The 14,781-nt window shown below is 40.4% G+C and overlaps 1 protein-coding gene across 3 annotated transcripts in view; it reads left to right on the top strand.

The window, feature by feature from the left end:
• Positions 1 to 10,533, top strand: part of med30 (mediator complex subunit 30) — a 32,619-nt gene extending 22,086 nt beyond the window's left edge. For 2 of the 3 annotated variants that reach the window (XM_064348416.1, XM_064348415.1), the window contains exon 5: positions 495 to 1,350. In XM_064348416.1, the coding sequence (XP_064204486.1) occupies positions 495 to 680 (186 nt within the window). In that variant the 3' untranslated portion in view covers positions 681 to 1,350. Of the gene's footprint in view, positions 1 to 494; positions 1,351 to 9,849 lie in introns of those variants that run through there. The other variant, XM_064348418.1, reaches the window with a different exon arrangement.
• The last annotated feature ends 4,248 nt before the right edge of the window (positions 10,534 to 14,781 follow it).

Below are 14,781 nucleotides of genomic sequence, written 5' to 3'. Positions count from 1 at the left end.
TGTAATCTGCCGGAATCCATGAAATAGTAGCTTTGTGTTTGTCTTAACTGACTCCTGAAGTTTTGGGGTTTGATGCTCAACTGAGTCTCACACCAAAAGCCTTGAGAGCAATGCTCCTGCTCTTCCTCTGTCTGGTACTCCGCATTAGAAGGACCCAGCTGTCAGTAATGGGGCTGCAATAGGCTCATGTTCTCTTTTCGGGGTACGCTTGTACCTGAAGAAAACTTCACACAATCCTTTGAGTCATGCAGCTGTCAAGAGAACGTCAGAAGGCACCTTGGCTGAGAAAAGAATTTGTGTTGGTCTGAGAGGCGTAAATTAGTCATAATTGAACAGGATGTGTGGTGCTCCCCAAAAAAAGATACTTTGCCACTCTCCCCAACCTCAGATCTTTCTTTTGTTATCCTTGTGTGGGAGTGACAGGAAATTAGAGCTCCAGCTTTTCTTTCTATCCTTTACCTTTTTTTCTTCTTCTTTTTTCCTTTTTTTTGAAGAACTTTGTAGGAAGTAAAAGCCAGACCTGCTGTGGTCAAACCCAGACACATGCCGAAGAGATGAAAGCACTGTGCAGCAGTGGAGGAGATGGAGAAGCATTAGCAAAGATGTTTTTTTCCCACTCCCCCCCAGGACACCTCTCACTCCCTTTCTCCTGCACCCTTCACCCTCTTCCCTCTTCGTAGAACCTGCGGAGGGAGTTGGCCCCGGCATGCCTTCCCACAACCAGCCCCTCCATTCTGCGGCATGGTCACCGTGGGTCAGCTCTTTATTTAGTGTGGCTAATCAATTCCCCCAGCTCATCTCCTCCACTGGAGGGCTTTACACTTACAAAGGCATCTGAAGCTAAAGCCTAAATGCTCCTTTGAAGATTTGATGAACTTTTCAACCAGGGGATTATATATTTATTTGATTCTGATTTCCTTTTCTCAGTTTAGCCTAACAGGAAATAACTGTCAGGAAGAATCTCTAATTGCCCTGCTCACAGTACAATGTGTTAATGAGAAAATTTACTTGCATTTGAATAACAGTTTATGGAGAAGTCTGAGTGTAGTTGCCTCTGTGGCCCTGTGGAGCCAGAGTTCAGACAGAAGTAATGCGGTATGGCTCCTTACTGTGCTCCTCCTTTTTGAAAAAGTTTTTTTTTTTGGGCTTTGTGAAGAAGCTCTTTTCTTTGAGCACTATTCAGGATTTATTCACCCGCATAAGCATTTCTGGCTATGTCAGGGTTTTTTCAGGCGGGATTAATTTAGCTACACTGGTCCGCAATTGTTTTTTTAGCATATGAAAATATTGAGTTGTATCGAATATTGTCAGCTGTCTTGTGATATTAAAAGGGAATTGCACTTTATAACACTTCTGCTTCACACTTCTCTTCCTTCTAATGAATGTCGCCCTTCATTTTTTGATTAGTTATTTCATTTTAAATGTCTAACGTTAGAAACAAAAACCTATTTTTTTTTTTTTGCGCAAGTCCACATAGTTTTTTTATTCTTCTTCGATTTCGTTTTGCAGCAAAATCAAGAAGAAGCGAAGCAAAACATTCCGTTAACTTAGCGTTGAAATCGAACAAACTAACTGCTAGCTTTTGTTTGATGTGGTATCGGTGTAATAATGAGGTGCATTTTACCTGGTTGTTATAATGCCCCCGTTAAACTTGACTTGAAAGCACATTTTCATAGTTTTCCACGCAATGCAACTTTGTGCCAGACATGGCTGGATGTAGTCAGACACCCCAACATAACAGCCAAAGAAGTTTGCAAACGAAGACTAGGGTATGCAGCGACCACTTTGAAGGCACCGACTACCAAGGCAACCGTCTGAAGCCTGGAGCTGTACCCAACGTTTTCCCATTGTTGGTCGAACCGCTCGAGGTAGGTACTATGCGGGCTGGCTAACGCTATCGCGTCTGTCTGTGATACATATGGTGTCTACCACCAGTTGCCTTTTTTCTGCCTCAATCTCGGCCCGCTCCTGACTCGCTCTTGCACGATCAGCCAGTGTAATATCTGAATATTTTGATTATGCTACTTTCAGAGTCCTAATAGCAAGTCTAGCTGAAGTTATCATTAATGCAGAAAACCGTAATTACTCCCTAGCTTAGATTTTACAACTAAAGTGCTTTTATTTCTTGGTAGTTAAAGTATAGTGGGACTTTTTTTAGCTGACCGATGAACTTGATTTAATATTGAAGAAGACATAAAATGTAGCGTTGGTTCAATGGCACTTCAGCAAATAAAAAATTCATTTCAATGCAGACAGCCTATATTGGTCAGTGATTAATGGTGTGGGAGATGGTGTGGACGCTTTTACTTTAAACTGCAGTCCCCAAAAATATGGCCAAATTTTATCAGTCAGATGTTATGAGAAAGACCATTGTTGATACACTGTAAGCCTACATCTGATCAGAGAACAGCTTTCCATCCTAGGACCAGATAATAACTGTAGATGGGCCACAACTTAACCAATACCATACTGGGAAGGTTACTCACCCACCAAAGTTTGGCTCTGGCCTTTTAATTTCTCAATGGGAGACATCTAGGCTAGCTTGAATACATTTATTTAACCAACATAACATTTTATACTATCACAGTCAGGATATAGCTTTGCCAGCTTGACGTTGGAAATGATGTAGCCTACAAGGACTGTACAAGTGTGTTGCTTACTTTTGTTGTTTTAACTTGACAGACCATTGTAACCACTTAGTTGATATGGATTTAAATTTAGTGAGAGATACCTCAGGGAGTAAGCTACTGTATCAAACTTGGCCAGCCACTAATAATTCATATGGGAGTGCCAATATCCACGGCAGCACTCCCTCACGTAATCGACATTATGTTACGCTTCACAGTTGGGTTACAGATAGCTTTGCTGACCTGATGCTGTAAGTAATGTTTTAAATAATTTTACCCACATTCACATCGATGCAGCTGGAGAAGAGAATGGATGGTAAATGGACTGCATTTATATAGCGCTTTTATCCAAAGCGCTTTACAATTTATGCCTCTCATTCGCCAGAACAGTTAGGGGTTAGGTGTCTTGCTCAAGGACACTTCGACACGCCCAGGGCGGGGTTTGAACCGGCAACCCTCCAACTGCCAGACAATCGGTCTTACCTCCTGAGCTATGTCGCCCCCAATTTATACAATGTATAAGAGACAATGAACTAAAGCGACTCCGAATGGGTTTTGGACCGATGGCTTGCAGAAGTTCAGATGCAGGACTTTAGACTTTAATGTTCTAAAGAGACTAGTCAGTGCTGAAGGCTCGCTCTCATCCTGTGTGCACGTATAGCAAGGGGAGGGGGGGGAAGCTGACTGGCTGTGAGTAAGAGCTGCTTTGTTGAAATAATGTGTAAAGCACATAGTTATCTTTTATGTTTATTGTGAGTAAATAAATATTCAGACTTCATTCTGAAACTGGCTGGACAAATTAAACTGTGCTAGGCCACCAGTTTAGATTGGAACACTGAGCACTGAATAAAGAAATTAAATGGCTTAGTTTAGCTTAGTTGTCAGCTTGTGTCATGCAAGGTATTTCTTTGCATTACTGGCAAAGAAGAATCTCTTGATCAGACCTGGGCATTTCTAGCATTACTCTCTGGTGCAGTGTTGTTCATTGTGAGAAATTGGAGCAATATTCATGTGACTAGCTAAGCGATTACTCCTTTGTAGGTAATTCTATTGTTGTGAAACAGGCATGTAAAAGTATTAATGCACTTCCCAAGAGGGGAAAAACTATGATGTGATAAAATAAGCCCTGTTCACAACAGCTTTTGTCTACTGTCGTGCAAAATTTAAATTTGAACCTTTCAAACTGGTTAGCATCCACATTGCATAACATTGCATCTCTGAACTGTGGCAGGTATATGCAGTTGCTGAACCTGGCCAGTTCTGGACCAGAGCATTAGCCAAACGTTTTAAGCCACGTCTCAGCTAACTTTCTGTGGGAAAAAAAGAAAAAAAAAGAAAGCAGACCGGGTGTTAATGACAGCACAAACGGGAATAGACTAAGCCCAGCCCAAGTTCCTCTGCCATTATGGTGGGAGATAAATGACGGATGATGGAGGAGGCGCTTTAGCAGGATTATCAGTGCTCCCCCTCCCCAGTCGGTCTAATCCCCTCGCCTCGCTCTCAGACACTTACACTTGTAATTCCGCGCCCGGTCCGCAGCAGTGAAAGGAACTGTTCTAGTCGCCAGTGGCAAGACGCAGTGCGGATGAGCCGAGCCGGATCCAGACACAAGCTCCACGCTCTGGCAGGCAGTCCGTGCTCCAGCCACAGCTGAACGGGGGCAGCCTGCTCTCTTTCACTGAAGTGCATTAGAAAACCTATGGAAGGTGAAGAAACTCAAGCCTGGCCTACTTAAATAAAACCAGTTAATATCTCTGCCATCAGAATGCAGCAAAAACAGGGCTGTTCTTGAAATGTTTAGAATGTGCATGTGAAAGTGTGCTTAAAATATAATGATGATTACCTACTTAGAATTTCTAATGTAAAGTTGTTTTCTCTGCCGTTTCTGTCAGGTTTAATAAATCATTAATTGTTCAGCTTAACTGAATAACTAATAATTGCAGAAATAGGCTCTATTTCAGTGTGATTTTAAAGCAATGAAATTCTAACAGTTCCTAAAGGAGTAAGTTGTGCATGTGAAAATGATGCTTAATATTCAAAGACCATAAGTGTTTTTGATTTAAAAGCCATTACATTAAAGACATCTATTTCTGTATTTTGACATTTTAACATTTCCCTGAAGCTGCCATTAAACTCTCAGCCATCCCCAGTGGACCTTTCTGAAAATACATCACAGTTCAACTTGTTGATTGGAAGCTGTTTTGTAAATAGCATCTTACACAAAATGAGTCGCTGTGGCAAAACATCAGCATTCAGCAGCCAATGTCTTTGGGAATCCAAACAGCGGAAGACTTTATGGTTTATTTATATCACTCTATCATTTCAATTGCGACGGATGGAAACTGAGGTTACTGAAAAACAAAGGCCCTTGGAGGGACCAGCAAACAACGCTGAATTCCATGGTATTGATTTTAACATTGATTGGTCCACAGCAGCCATGGCCATTTTAGCAGGCTTCCACAGTATCAGTCCCCAGGAACTCCTATGATTCTTAATATCCTGTTTATATTTATTCAGTAAGAGCAGAAATTTAGCTAATCTCGGTTAAAGAATGGGAAGAAATGGTTGTGTTAGGGTATGCCAGCACTCTGGACTTCCAATGAAGTAATTAGTATGGAAGACATTTTGTTAGATTTTGAGATGAAAAGAAAGAGTCTGAGGAAGAGAGCCATAAAATGAGATAAGGAATGAAAATTAAATAAAGGTTGCTTTATGGCAAAGTATTACTCTTTTAATATCCAGTGTTCACCCTTTTAAAATAATAAAGGCTTTTTAATTCCCCTCTGTCTTTTCAAATACAGAAGTTGTAGTTAAAAACAATTTACTTTTGTAGACATCCTTCATATATATGGATAATCAGATATTTGTCGAATTACAGCTTTTCATTTGGAAGGAATCGAGACAGTGGCTGCAGTTGGAATCAGAAAGGAGCTGCTCACTGCAATTGCTCACCTGGTCCTAGCTTGAGCATCAGGGACTGCAGGTTTTCATTGTTACTCCCACTAAATTGAGCTATTACTGGGTTCAATTTGTGGCTGGTCTTATGTTGAAAACAAAAACTGCAGATACTATGGCTTCCCAGGACCAAAGCTTTCCCAGAGCAAGGCTAGCAGACCGGATGCGAATCCTCCCTGAATGCACCAGAGAATAGAAATGAGAAACTTTCAGCAGTGGCCAAAATGGTGGAAGTGCATGTAGCGTACGATCCGGCTGCATTCTCCCATGCAGCGATACACGGCTTCAGCTCGCTCATGTTCAGGCATGCTTATTTCACCACACACTGCATTCATTCACAAGTGGTCACATGAAGGCGAGCGCCCTCGCTCTGTAGCGTGGCAGTGCCATCTTCCATTAGACTAGACACTATGGCAAAACTTCACACCTCTCAAACTGACAATTATAAGCTCTTAAAGGAGTACCATGGTGATTTTCACACTTTCTCGGTTTTATGTGCTATTTGCACAAGAGGCATTGAAGAAACACAATGAGTAAAGTATTAAATATGTCCGTTCTGTGTTTTTGGAGAAATATGCGTTTAAAATTTATCGTCCTATTTTCAACCGGTTGAGAAAGTTGTCAACTTGGTGCGTCACGAATACAGTAACCACTCTCCTTTCCACGCCCCGTAAACCCATGGATAACTCGACCCATAGTTTGTGCCGCTGGCTTACAGGCAAGACAATGCAAATATTTGACTAACGTTAGGTTCACTTAAATTAGAGTGCCTTTTAAGGACTATTAGATTATTTCTGGTTATATTCATTTAGCTAGCTAGCTATGGTAAATGGACTAAATGGTAAATGGACTGCATTTATATAACGCTTTTATCCAAAGCGCTTTACAATTGATGCCTCTCATTCGCCAGAGCAGTTAGGGGTTAGGTGTCTTGCTCAAGGACACTTCGACACGCCCAGGGCGGGGTTTGAACCGGCAACCCTCCGACTGCCAGACAATCGGTCTTACCTCCTGAGCTATGTCGCCCCGTGTTAGCTAGCTAACGTTAGCTAGCTAGGTAGTTTGCTTTCATAAGGCAATGTTATCGATAACGTTAGCTAGCTAGTTTGCTTTTATGAGGATGTTATAGTTGTGCTTTTATCTTAACTTGGCTAGCTAGATAGCAAAAATTATAATTGGATATAAGTCAATGTCCTTACCTTAGCTATCTATCGATACTTGATATACTACTAAGCTAGCTAGCTTGTGAAAATTCAGTCTCCCAAAAAGAGCGCGTATCATGGGGGTAGCTATGGTAACGGGGCACGGTCTGTCAATCATAGCTAACTGACAGTTCTCATTACCATGACGGTTCGGGTGAACTTTTATAGTGGGAAATTTAGGCTTAGAAAAATACGTTTTAAAGTACATTGAAATGACTGAATAATAAAAAAAATTATGCACATTTGTTTTGTTGTTGCCTAAAGACAACTAGGAAGTGTCACGTTCAACCACCATGTTACTCCTTTAAGCTTTGAGTGGAATAAACAAAATTTACATAGAAAATGTAAAACAGCAGTGGCATAAAAGGCTTAATACAGGTACAGTATTTATTCCAAAAGCCTTCATAAACGTAACTTCCATATCATCCATAAGAAATTGATGTATAAAAATATTTTTTGAATGACATATAAAATATGTAAAATGCTTATGTCATCATTAGACATTATGTCAATGCACTGACAAAAAAGTCCTGAATATGTTCTGAAGTAATTTATGAAGATGCTAGCTATGATGGGGTTATACTTGCTTCATGAAGATTTTCGGGAATACTTGGTCTGTTTAGTGTGGCTGAGTGGTATAGGCCAAATGTAACACTCTACTGCGTAACTGCATGAGAACTATTTTAGTGACTTTACAGAGAAAGTGTGGATAGAAACTTGACCTGCAACTCCTTGGATTTCTGTAAGGTTATTTGCTGTTTGATTGGGAATGTGATAGGGACTGTCAAATCTGATGATGATGCATAGGAATTTAGGCAAGTGTAAAACAAGTCGCTCTGAAAGCCTGCTGCCCAGAGTGCCTCCCTGTCACCAGCTACTCTGGGGCTGTGGTAGTGGGAGCACCAAGCTGAGGCAGTGCACTTCACTGAGGTGATCCCATGGACCAATGACTGGCAGGCTGTGGACAGATCTGGGTAGTCCCTCATCTCTGTTAAAATCTGCACTGCACACGCTGCATTGCTGCATCATATTGAAGTTTTTTTTTTGTTATTGTGAGAGTGAGCATCCATAGCGCCATTCTATTACACACACGTCACACTGACCTCCATGTTTTGGAAGTAATACTCTACGGTACCGAACTCTACAGGCTGTATCTATTTTTGTATTGACTTTGTATTGTATCCATTTGGCACTGTAATAATATGTATTTGGTTGTCCAGATGAGATGAAAAAACAAAGTGTATTGAATCCCTATAAAGAATTAATGGTCAAATAAATTGTTCAAAATAATTAACATGGGAAGTTAAAAGAATGTCTGAGCAGAGTTGTTTGAGTTTTGCCCAAGATAAAACTCACTGTTTTGCGAAGAAGTCTAGCTCCTTGCACCGACCATGTCCCATTCCTAAATGCTGTTTACTCAACTGCACAATTTTCAGTCTACCATAGAGACTGTGAGATGAGCCATACAGTTTTATCTATGGCAGGGGAAAAAAAAGAAAGAAATTCCTGAGAGCGATCTGCTTTTTCTTAATCACATATAATTATTCATGGGTAAAGGAGTGTGGCTAATGACTTTATTGTGCATTTAATCATTGTAGATTTCATTTCCACTAATATTCCTCCAGCCTCCTCCTTAGACAAGCTACCTTCCAAGAGCAACTCTTTTAGGACTGCTGAGGAAATGTGGGTAAAATGCTACACTGCTGCAGGTATGCCCTCTTCAGGGCAGGTGTGTCCACTTCGGGGCGGGTGTGCCCTCTTCAGGGCGGGTGTGTCCACTTCAGGGCGGGTGTGCCCTCTTCAGGGCAGGTGTGTCCACTTCAGGGCAGGTGTGTCCACTTCAGGGCGGGTGTGCCCTCTTCAGGGCAGGTGTGTCCACTTCAGGGCGAGTGTACCCTCTTCAGGGCAGGTGTGTCCACTTCAGGGCGGGTGTGTCCATTTCAGGGCGGGTGTGTCCATTTCAGGGCGGGTGTGCCCTCTTCAGGGCGGGTGTGCCCTCTTCAGGGCAGGTGTGCCCTCTTCAGGGCGGGTGTGCCCTCTTCAGGGCGGGTGTGTCCATTTCAGGGCGGGTGTGTCCATTTCAGGGCGGGTGTGCCCTCTTCAGGGCGGGTGTGCCCTCTTCAGGGCGGGTGTGCCCTCTTCAGGGCGGGTGTGCCCACTTCAGAGCTGGCATGATTTTGCCCACAGGCACTGTGAATCATTTGTTAAAGCTGTGTGATAATTGAGTGGAATATTACAGCAGTTCAGAGGAGACTGCTGGCAGCTGGGTGTGGGAGAAGCCTGGGTGCCCTTATATGCAGATATAAGCAATAACGGGTTTATGTAAACAGCAGCTGTTTGATATGAGCTTAAGCGCAACTGACTCAAAAACTTGACTTGGAATTCCTTGTTGCGTACCAAAGCCTGGTTCGGTGGCAATATTTTTCAGATTTTGCCAGTCTTCATTGTTTCCTGAATTACTGGCATGTGTAATTTCTGTATGTTTACAGGGTTTGAGCTGAACAGAATATGAAAAACATGCCATGTGTCTCAAGGCAAAAAATGGATAGGCTGCCTTTTTAACCAATGTGAAATGGCAGATTTCTCATACAGTTTATTTATTGGCAGTACTGTAGGTCTTTTAGAGAACACTGATGATGACTGTATCACTGATCCCAAAGAGCTGGACTGGCACTGAGCAGGGACATATGTTACAAAAAGCAGATAGTTATTTCCTGATGAACTATGAAACTGCTAGCTTATTCTAACCATGAATAAATCCACTTGTGTATTTTCATCCCAGATTAATATAATAATATAATATAATAATAATATAATAATTAATCTCCGTTAATATAATATGGTGTCATTGCTGGCAGTGGCAGTGACCAACTTTAATGTGACTGGGTCCAGGCTAGTATTTCACTCGTCATGTCCTGGCATTGTGTCACCGTGGGACAGGATTAATTCCAGTATTTGGCCAGTTATCTGAAACTAAGCCCTGCTTTCTGCATTGCAAACTGTACTAGGAATGAGAGGCCCAAACCCCAGAATAACCCAAACCCTACTTTGTGTCTTTATTTCAGAAACTCAAACAGAAAAACCAGCAGCTGAAGCAGATAATGGACCAGCTACGCAACCTGATCTGGGAGATAAACTCCATGCTCGCCGTGAGGAACTGATACACACACACACACACACACCGTAGATTATCCTCAGGCTCAATGTGAGGATCTTAGACATACGCACACACCCACTTGCATGCATACACAAACAGTCAAAAGTTTCTGGAGGACTGTCTACCTGCTAGTTGGAACATGACGGGGACCTTGAGACTCTGAAGATGTGCTTTAGAGGAGTGGTCTTACACAGTATACATGGCAGTGTTATATGAGAGACTCCAGCGAGAGCAGGCAGCTCTGCCATGGCTGTGAGAGACAATATGATGCGTCCATGGGTTCAGCTTGCAGGAGATGACAGCTTACATTGAAGAGGACATTGCTCTGTCATTTACATCCAGGCTGGAGATGATTATGTGTCAGAGTTATGTATTGTGATGAATATACAGTAGCCCTCATACTTTATTCAAACCGCTTATAAACATCAAAAAAGTGACGTAGCACAAGGAGTGCAAATATATAATCTGTATTTTTTTCTCTTCAAAAGCAAAAATGTACGAAAGAAAATTGTCATTGTAATAATAAAAATCATCTAATGCTATCCTACTTAAAGTTTCCAAAATGATTAAAGTTAAGATTTGCATACCTCTATTCCTTTGCAGTTTTCCTTTGGTGTTGAACTTAAAACCAGAGGTACACTGCTGGAGACATTCAGGATGAATAAAGTCTGTCATCAATAAGATAAAGCATCCCTAATATTAACACTGGACATTGATTGCATGAAACTGCTGTGAATCCTTTGAAAATAGAAAAGGTGGTAGAAAACTTGTTTTGCACCTTACTTGCACCATATTCTGTGATCCAGTGCAACTAACTTTTCAGGCTTTCATCAGCATTATTTAAATATCTTTATTTAATCAATTCAGAAATCATTTGTAGATGCTGATTGTGTGTTAGCGTTTATCTTGCTAAGTTGCATTTTTGTCATTTTATCAAGGGTGTGAGCACATTTGGAAGCCTTATACCTTAAAATGTACATATAATTAGCTTCCCACACTGTACTGATATATTTGTTATTCAGTGTTCACTCAAGAAATATATGAAAGTCAGATATATGGGGGATTTTCAACCCTCCCAATACCTTCAGTTGGCACCAGTTGAAAGGACAAGTTAATGTGACGCAAAGTAGGGGGAAAATAAACCTGTCACATTACAGGTACTGTATGGTGGGTTTTGGTACATACGTTCTATCTTTATTGGTGGTTTGCTATTGAAGACGAACAGATCTACTGAAGAAGCTTCTCTGTGGGCTTTCTGTTGCATTGTCCTCAGGCCATGAAGGGCTTTCACAGGCAGAGAGAGAGAGAATTCTGCCAGTATCTGCCTTATTTCAGCTCTATCAAGAATATTTATAATTCACTTGATCATTGGGTCATGCAAGTTATATAATGACCATTTCTACAAGGAGACGTGAAGAGGGCAAAGTAGATGGAAATAAAGGTTCTTCCATCTGTAAAGCTGTGGAAAAAATCAATGCTGGAATGCCCCTCAGCATTTCTAAATAAAGTCCACTTCATCTCCTTTGTCCATAAATGTAGTGCTTTCTTATGCAATTTCCTCGGTGATGCAGGTAGAACATTGCGTCCACAAAATGTGAAAATAATTTGTCAGTATTGGACCGAAAGATTAAATCACTTGTAAAAATGCAACGTATTTGCTTACGTATTGTCTTTATTGTTATTAAAAACATTTCATATTCAGCCCTAACCTTTGGAATATTGCCAGTAGCAGAAATTATTTATTGGCCAAGAATAGGACTATGGGGATATTGAGTGCTATTCTGAACAACTGACACATCTGTTCTGAGTTCAATTTCAAAAATGAGTTATCTTCATTATACCGTTTTTGTGTAAACTATTTTAAATTATTTTCAACTGATCACAGCTAAATTTGAAAAGCAGTAACAGTAGTAATTTTGTCTTCCATTAAATTTAAACGAATATTTGAAGAGTGAGGTATAGTTTGTTAATATGATGTCTGACCTAGACTTTTAAAAATGTATCCTCTACCTTTTCACATGTAAGTGAAAAGGGTGCTTCGCTGTCTTCTGGAGTGCTAATTTTCTCCCTACTCCAGTGGTAACCCTGTTCCTGGAGATCTACCATCATGTATGTTTTCATTTCAATCCTAATTTGGCACAGCTGATTCTACTAATTAACAGCTCAAGATCTTGAGCTGTTGAATGAGGTGTGCTTTGTTTAGGTTAGAGTTAAGTCCTACAGGATGGTAGATCTCCAGGAACAGATTTGGTTACAACTGCCCTTCACAGATTCAGATGGCACAGAGAAGACTCAGGAAGAGACTGTTGGCCCAGCATGCCAGGGCTAGAATTCATTGGGGCTATTGAGCTATAATTTGCATAAGGCATGAAGATGCTGTGCTTGAGTCATACAAATAGGGCTGGGTGATATATCTGTCACTCAGATATCGATGATGATTGACAGCTATCATGATGGGATGGATATTGTGATTTACAGATGGATGTCTACTTCGCTAAGTTTGCTTCCGCTTGCAGGCGCTGCACCTTGAAAGGCCATAGTCGCACATGGCGGAATGCACAGTGGAGAGCCAAAAATGCATTCCTTTGCAATAATATGTTCAGGCTAAACAAACTTGGTCTATAGTGCAAAAAAGGCATGAGGGATGCACCTATTGTCAATATGGTAGGATCGTATATCACAGTATTTTCACATGACAATATCGTGATATCATTTCAATGATATCACCCAGCCCTACATACAAAGGTATGTTGTCCAATCAAGACTATTTCTGCCTGATACTGAGTTCCAAACTATCTGTTCTGACTGCATCTAAAAAGTATCAGTGAGAATGGAAACATTATTGTGCATATTTATTCAGCCACCAATTGTGGTATTTTTTATTGCAGGTTTGTATATTTCACATCTCAGTTTATCATTTTTTATGTATATTATTAATAAACTCAACATTTCTGATGATGATGGTTTCTATGCAAACAGAGTTATATCTGTGTAAATACTGTTTGTTACTATTCCTGTTACTCAAACATGAAGGCTACGGCAAGGCAATATATTTTTGAGTATGTTCTGTTAAATAGTAATTTGATAATGTAAAGAATTCTTCACTATTAGTCTCCTCTTCTTTCTCCATATATGGAGTTTTGTCTTCCTTAGTCGTATGGTGAGGAATGCATTTTACATTTGCTTGATGAGAAATTCTTTCCATCATTCACACAGAACAACAGAGACATGCAAAATGGTTTACATCAGTTTACATGCAATTATAAAACAGATAGTTCCGGTCCAGAATTCTGATTGGTCAATACAGCATTCGTGTTGCCGATGATATCAAAATGTTACTTACTTCCAAAACTTATGGCATGTCTTTTGTGCCCAAAAAGGCCACTGCTTTGCACATTTACCACTTATTTGAATGACAACATCCAGATTAATTTATCCTATGCAAACATGAAGTTAGCTAAGTCGGACATTTTTTGTAATCGTATAGTCTAGCTAGCAGTAGAGTGATGGACCAGATAGAAAGATGCAGACTAGACTAGCCTAGGTTTGCATAATGTGAGTGTGTATCGCAACACTACTGCTGTAAAATTCAGGAGAAGTGACATTAAGCCAACATTAAGTTTGCTTCAAATGAGTTAGCAAGCATTTTCAGCTAGCTAATGTCAGCCATTAGGCTACCTGGGCTGTCTGCTTTCAATCGCCACTTTAAATATAACGTTAGACTCCGTGTCCAGGTAGGCTAGTGATCGGGCTGATGTGAAAATGTTTCCATTAGCATATGCTAGATAGTAACTCTAATCACTGTCAGTGCTGAAATGCACGGTTGTAGACAGTGAACGCTAGAATAAATTGAATGCATGCTAGACTAATGTGTGTCAGTATTTTCACTGAGTTGTTGCTGCTTGGCAACCATTCAACAATTTTGTTATAGAACAATGTTGCTTGGAGAAAGAATGTTGTATTTTTTATTAATAAATAATTTTATTATGAATAAAAGTGTTGAACATTGCTGTCTTTTTTTATTCAGCTATATGATGTTACCGCCATTTTATAAAAGCAGCTGAGGTAAACCTAAACTAAATTGAAGATATCCTGAGCTAACGTAGTCCAATTATGTAAAAACTTCTCTTAACCAAGATTCCCACACCTCTAGACATGCAGATTATATCTGGATTCGGGTTTGTGCTCACTGGGTAAGTGTTTCTTCATGGTTTACAGCAGGGGTGCCCAATACGTTGATCGTGATCGACCGGTCGATCACAGAGGCCATGCAGGTAGATTACCCTGCTATTTAAAAAAATACATCTAATTCTTCCCATTTTCATTCCATTTCCCTCCAGCTTCTGCCTGACAGACAGGTACACTTGATTGACATAAAATGTGGCCAATTTGCTGCTGTTGAGAACTTTGTTACATTAAGCGTGTCCATTCATTTGTGGTATGGTCACTTAAATGTCCAATATTACGTGATAGCAATGATAACTTGCATCCGACAGATAATGGTGTGAACCTCAAAGCTGGAATTTTGTCCAGATATGATATTAGTGTAATGATTTTACTTTCATGCCAATACAGGTTGTCTTAGATGTTTACATGATAGTAATAAATTTTGCCCATGCAAATGGCGCAGGGCAATCATGGTAAGTGACATGATTTGGTCCATTTTAGGTTTTGCTTTCAATATCTGATGAACAGTGGTGTTTTAAATCTAAACTTGGATTTTCTTTGTCCTCAAATGATGCTGGTCTAACGATTTTACTTTTATGCCAATACAGCTAGCCTACAATTGTAGTTACTGGATTTTTAGAAATAGAAACTACTCACATGGTACTGGAGGCTA

This window comes from Anguilla rostrata, chromosome 8 (genome assembly GCF_018555375.3).
Source record: "Anguilla rostrata isolate EN2019 chromosome 8, ASM1855537v3, whole genome shotgun sequence".
Classification (NCBI taxonomy): domain Eukaryota; kingdom Metazoa; phylum Chordata; class Actinopteri; order Anguilliformes; family Anguillidae; genus Anguilla; species Anguilla rostrata.
The sequence above is the reverse complement of the archived record's forward strand: the minus strand, read 5'-3'. Positions and strand labels throughout refer to the sequence as shown.